Below are 6,590 nucleotides of genomic sequence, written 5' to 3'. Positions count from 1 at the left end.
GTAGGGAAAAGTGCTTGGGTTTCTTTTCTTCTAGCACCTGGTTTTGTTTATTGGTGAGCATATCAAAGAGGCCAGTCACAGAAGTCTGTGCCATATGCAATCAGCAGGCTCCATAGTCCCTTTTGAAATATATTTTAGCCTGCATGGACAGTGCAGCACTTTATGGCAAGAATTTCAAGTTGGTGTATCATGTCTTTGGTATCACCCAGTCAAAGTAAATGGGTTTTTGATCTTGTTTTACTAGGGAACAGATAAGAAAGGCTAAAGCGGCAACTGAATTTAGATTAGCAACAGGAATCAAGGACAACAGGCAGTCCTTCTTTAGGTACATAGGGAACAGGAGGAAAACGAATGGGAGTGTGGAGCCATTGCTCAACAATTCAGGAGAGCTGGTTACCAGCACCCAGGAGAAAGCTTGAACTCCTGAATGACTACTTTGCCTCAGTCTTTCACTGGACCAAGGGGAAAACAACGCTAGGTAGAGTACAAGATGAGCACAGTAGGAATAATTGCCTCCTTACCATTGCCATACAATTGGTGTATGACTAATTAAAAAAATTAGACATATACAAGTCAGCGGGACTGGATGATCTTCATCCAAGAGTGCTGAAGGAGCTAGCCAAAGTCATTGCAGAACCCATGGTGAAACTCTTCCACAACTTGTGGTGCTCTGGAGAAGTCCCTGAGGACTGGATGTTGTGCCCATCCACAAGAAGGGCAGGAGGGAGGACCCAGGTAACTGTAGGCCACTCAGCTTAACTTCCATCCTAGGGAAAATTCTAGAAAAGTTAATCAAGGAGTCTATCTGCGATAAGCTTGCAGAAGGTAAGATTCAGAATAACAGCCAGCATGGCTTCATCACAGGCAGGTCTTGCCTTACCAACCTCTCCTTCTATGACCAGGTAACTCGCCACCTGGACACAGGAGAGCAGGTTGACATTGTATACTTTGACATCCAAAACGGCCTTTGATCTAGTATCCCACAATGTCTTTGCAAGAAAATTGGAGAATTGTGACCTTAACTCCAAGACAGTCAGGTGGGCGAGAAACTGGCTACAGGATGGGACCCAGAGAGTCGTAGTGAATGGATCTATGTCATCCTGGCAAGAAGTAGGTAGTGGTGTTCTGCAGGGGTCAGTGCTTGGTCCAGTACTTTTCAACATCTTTATTAACGATTTGGATGTGGAGGTGAAGAGCTCACTGGCCAAGTTTACGGACAACACCCAGTTATGGGGAAGCGTGGTCACGCCTGAAGATAGGCTACAGATACAGGCAGACCTACTCAGGCTAGCAAGTTGGGTGGATGGGAATTTGATGACGGTCAACATGGAGAAATGTAAAGTGCTCCACCTGAGGACAAGCAACCCTCAACACACCTACAGGCTTGGCGGCACCAAACTGACTGGCACCATGAATGAAAGGGACCTGGGGGTAATAATAGACCACAGTATGAATATGAGCTGGCACTGCAATGCTGTAGCCAGTAGGGCAAATAATACTCTGGCATGCATCAATCAGTGCATCTCCAGCAAAAAACAAGGAGGTGATTCTTCTGCTCTACTCAGCACTGGTGAGACCGCAGCTGGAGTACTGCGTCCAGTTCTCGGCACCACACTTTAACAAAGACATGGACAAGATTGAGAGAGTCCAAAGAAGAACAACCCGTATGATCAGAGTCTTACACAGCAAGCCATACGAGGAAATGCTGAGGGATCTGAGACTCTTCAGCCTGAAGAAAAGAACGTTGAGAAGGGACCTGGTAGCAGCTTATCGCTATCCGAGGGGAGTACATCAAGGGCTCAGTGAGCAACTGTTCACCAGGGCACCCAAGGAGAAAACTAGGAGTAATGGCCAGAAACTCCTGAAAGACCAGTTCAGGCTCAACATGAGGAAAAACTTCTTCACAGTCAAGGTATCCAGACTGTGGAATAAGCTCCCTCCAGAGGTGGTGCAATCACCTCCCCTGCAAGTCTTCAAGAGGAGACTAGACCATCACGTTGCTGGGGTCACCTGACACCCAGGTATCTTTCCTGCTTGGTGCAGAGGGACGGGACCCGATGATCTTCCGAGGTCCCTTCCGGCAAGAATCTATGAATCTTGTGGCTAAGGAATAGATCTACTACACTGACTAACAGTAAGCAAAACTTAGTCTCAGGTTTTATGAAATCTGTTTTGCTGAAGTCTGAAATGATACTTCAGAAATGTAATCCAAGATTATTATTCTCTTTGATATCAAGATGCTCATCATCAAAAACAGTATTTTTAAAAGTTTGTCCTCCATGGCTAGGGACAGACGATCAAAAAACCTAAGCCTGAATTGATTCAATCTTTGCAGGTTAGTCTAACCTGGCTAGGCTGAATCAGTTTGTAACTCCACAGACATCCCAGAAATGCAGGCACATGCCTGAAGTGGCTCAGGCTAGAAGCTGAGGGGTGTTAGAGAAGCCCACTCTTCCCTTCCAGAGTGCTGAGCTGAGGAGGGCATGGCCAGGCCCTGACAGGATGCTCTGATTAGGGACAGGTTCCCCCACTTTCTGACCAGCCCAGCAAGGAATTGATAGCATAGTGTTTATCACCCCTAACTCAGTGTGTATCACCCCATTAATAAAACAACAGAGGGGCATTACCAGCTACCTGTTGATATTGCCTTTGTCCTGTCTGCCACAGCACAAACTGTAGCCAGCATGTGGTGTGCTAGCTAATATGGAGAGGTGTCTGTGTAAAGGACAAAGGAAATTTCTGCTTAGCAGGGAGTGGGGAGGGGATGGGGAGGAGCAGGGGGAAGCCAGGCAGATGCCTGCAGTCTCTGCTGAGCTCCAACAAGGCAGCAGAGGGGAGGGGCCAGCCCTGCTGTTGAGCAGAGAGCCCTGCCTAGCCCAGAGAGCATGCCAGGATGCTGGGGGAGTCTGGTTTAATTTAAACCAGCCAGTGGTCTGGGGCAGACATTGCATAAACCAGTTTGAGCCAAATCAGTTAAGTCTGATACTACATTCAATCAGGTTTATCTCAAACTGGTTTCAGCCATTTTCAAACTGATTTATGTGCACTGAACATCTGTTCTGTTACAGGTTTAAACCAGCTTCTGATCACTTAAAGCAATTTGTGTGTAATGTCTGTCCCTAGCCCATTTGTTTAGAAACAGAAAATTCTTCACATTATTCACAATGCACTATATAATACTTAATATATGAGCGTGTTATTTGTAAGAAGGTTATTTTGTATATTAGTACTGATTTTACATCATAGTACAAAATCACAAACTAGATTCATGTTATAAACATACTTTTAGCCATTGTTTGGTGGCATGTCACAGGCATTTTTAATGCTGTCAGCAAACCAACGATACAAACAACTAAGGAATAGGAAGTCAAGAATATTGTATTCATTTAAAACAACAGGGGAAATTTAAAAAAGCAGAAATTAATTATTCAAGTTGGAGATTGGCCAGACTTGAGGCCCCTGCTCTTGGGAAAAATACCATAAGACCTCCAATGACCTGAAGTAGTGAGAAAGGCGTCAGTGTTGCGGCTCATTTAAAAGATGGCAAAGCAGGAGCACTGGTTTAGTTGCTACTCAAAGGGGAAAAAATATTTACAAACTAGGGAAATTGTCCAGAGCCACAGAATTTGGATCTGGATCTAAACTGTTCCCAAAGCCTTTTGTACAATAAGGTTGGCAACTTTATTCATTTTCAGGCATATGTATGCATAATTGAAATTCCCTTTAGATAACCCTAGTCTGTTTGCAGACACAGCATTAAATTAAAGTTCTGAATAAAATGTTTCTACTTGAAAAACCAAAGTATTCCATTTTGAAAATGTCACAATGAAATGCAATACTTTTTTGGGCTTCACCATTTTTGCTGATATAAACCATTTGCTTGAAATCAGCATGACTTTGAAAAATATTCTGATCAGTCTATATCAGCATTTTTTGTAAAAAAAAAAAACATGGATGAAAAGATTTCCCAGCCCTATTCTTCAGACCTCTGTAAGAGAAAAGATGTTTTTTAAGGGGACCACTGTGGTTACAACTTTGGTTAAATCAGTTTTTAGAGTTAATGATATTGCTACAAAATTTGGCTCTAGATCTGAATTCTTTTAATGTTCAAGGATGCTCAGATCCAAGGCTTTGTGTGACTGTTTAGATCATGAGTGTCGATAGATTCTCAGCTCATGGTAGTATAATCCATTGTTCACTTATTGGTAAAACTTGGAGTAATGATGAGGTCTATCTGTTTAATTTCACAATCAGAATTACCCTTACACTTTCCCAATCCAAAAATAATTTCACTGAGAGAGATCCACATTACCATCTAAAATGAAATGCTTCTGTGACACGCTACCTTTGTCATCTTCCAGCAGTTGGTAATCATAAAATGGTTTCAAATGGTGAAGCTTCTTGACTTACATTTTCTTAATGTGAAGGAAAGGACACCTGAATGAAGTCTAGATGTTGAATCACCATATAATATTAGACTAACTCAGAAAATAGTGCCATGTTTCTCTCCCTGGTGATTTCTATCACCTACTGGACTGGTACAGGCTGAGGTATGACTGGATAAGCAGAAGAACTGCAAAAAAGGACCTGTGGGTTACAGCGAACAATAAGATGAATTTGAATCAGCAGTGTGCCCTCGTTGCAAAGAAGGCTGACAGCATACTGGGTTGTATTAGTAGAAGTGTTGCCAGCAGATCAAGCAAAGCGATTCTTTCCCTTTATTCAGCATTGGGGAGGCCACATCTGGAGTGCTGTGTCTTGTTTTCGACCCCCTACTACAGAAAGGGTGTAGAAAATTGGAGAGTGTCTAGCGGAGGGCAACAAAAATGGTTGAGGAGCCAGGGGAAGAGATGCTGAGGGAACTGGGTTTATTTAGTCTGGAAAAGAGAAGACTGAGGGGAGGTTTAATAACAGCCTCCAACTACTCAAAGAGTGGTTACAAAGAGGATGGAGCTAGACTGTTCTCAGTGTCGGCAGATGACAGAACAAGGAGCAATGGTCACAAGTTGCAGCAAGGGAAGTTTGGCTTAGTTTGAGATAAACCTGGTTGAATGTAGTATCAGACTTAACTGATTTGGCTCAAACTGGTTTATGCAATGTCTGTCCCAGACCCGTTGCTCGTTTAAATTAAACCAGACTCCCCCAGCATCCTGGCATGCTCTCTGGGCTTGGCAGGGCTCTCTGCTCCATAGCAGACCTGGCCCCTCCCCTCTGCTCCCCTGCTGCAGCTTCAGCAGAGACTGGCAGGTACAGACAGTCTGCCTGCTCTCCCTCCCCCCTCCCCTCCCCACTATGACACTAGTGGCGTGCTTTGGAGTTCTGAAGCTTTTCAAGACTTAATATCCGAAAAATTTCTATTCAAAAAAATTGCCTTAATTATATGCATAATGATATATGTACTCCTTTTACTTCCTTTTGACTGTTCACTGGTGGCAGTAGCCACCAATTAAAAACAAAATATGCATTTTGATAAGTGACTAAATATGGCTTTTAAGGGTATGTGCCTAGATCAGTATGCAGGGGATCCAAGCCGTGTACTTGTTATTAAGGCTAATGGAAGTTGCCCAACTGTAGCCTCATTTGTTAAACTGAAAAGAGTAGGCCTTCAAAACTATTCTGAGAACTCTTCAAAATTGATACACAAGCAGGTAAGTAAAAATGAGATACTAAGCTTTATTTTAAATTCCTTTTCTTGTGTCCACTCTGTCAGATGGAGACTTATTTTAGTATTTCACATTAAATGAATTTATGTTTCTTGTATTAAGGGTACATTCTCAGTGTGTGCCTGATAGGTACATTCACAACAGTCTGCAAATAAGTTTTATATGTGTATGTGTATCCCTCCCAGGATATCTTTTACAAATGTAACCCTTAACCTTTAAGAGGCTCAGTAAGGAGAAACATCACTGAGACACAGAGTAAAAGACAGACATGAGAAAGTAGCCGCTTAGCTATTCTTGTGATTTACTGCCCAGGCTGTGGATTTACAGCTTGTTTATTTTTCCTTTTCAACTCCATCTCCTTTCTCATCTTTCCCTTTAGCCATTTTCAAAACAGTGGAAACCTAGAGCATACTGAATCTCTACATGACAATACTCTCATCCTGGCTGTACCTCTGATGCATGAAGTAGACTCTTCTATCACTGGGTAAGTGAGCAATTATCAAATAAATAATAATATTAAAAAATAATCCTAACAATAACATGTGAATCCCATCCAGTGGAAAATTGCATTCTTCTCTTTGTTTATATGTGACCAGAATGTTGCTTGTTTCTGGTTCCCAGACTCTGCAACCAGCACATCCTCATTCATTATCTAGGATTTATTTATCAGTTCCCCACTTCTTCCTTCAGTAACCTTCTCAGCATGTTTCCTGTCCCCCAAAACTTTAGATAGTTTAGTGACTGATATAAATTGCTGCAGTTTCATGAACATGGTGAATCTTTAAATTAAAAAAGAGAAGAAAATGCCAAATGAATCAAATCTCATTCCTGAGCTTTGCCTAAAGATATGGCTGAGTTTTATCAGGCCAAAGGGTTCTGGGATTCTGCAAGTCATGTGAGGTCTAGCTGTTTAATTTCACAATCAGA

The 6,590-nt window shown here is 42.4% G+C and overlaps 1 protein-coding gene across 1 annotated transcript in view; it reads left to right on the top strand.

Annotated features, from left to right (window-relative positions):
* Positions 1–6,590, top strand: part of ITGA9 (integrin subunit alpha 9) — a 373,158-nt gene that overhangs the window by 275,040 nt on the left and 91,528 nt on the right. Inside the window, exon 21 of the mRNA XM_014525097.2 lies at positions 6,058–6,147. Coding sequence (XP_014380583.2) covers positions 6,058–6,147 — 90 coding nt within the window. The remainder of the gene's footprint in view (positions 1–6,057; positions 6,148–6,590) is intronic.

The sequence above is a fragment of the Alligator sinensis genome, unplaced genomic scaffold (assembly GCF_000455745.1).
Source record: "Alligator sinensis unplaced genomic scaffold, ASM45574v1 scaffold763_1, whole genome shotgun sequence".
NCBI lineage: Eukaryota > Metazoa > Chordata > Crocodylia > Alligatoridae > Alligator > Alligator sinensis.
This window is presented reverse-complemented; position numbering and strand designations above follow the sequence as displayed.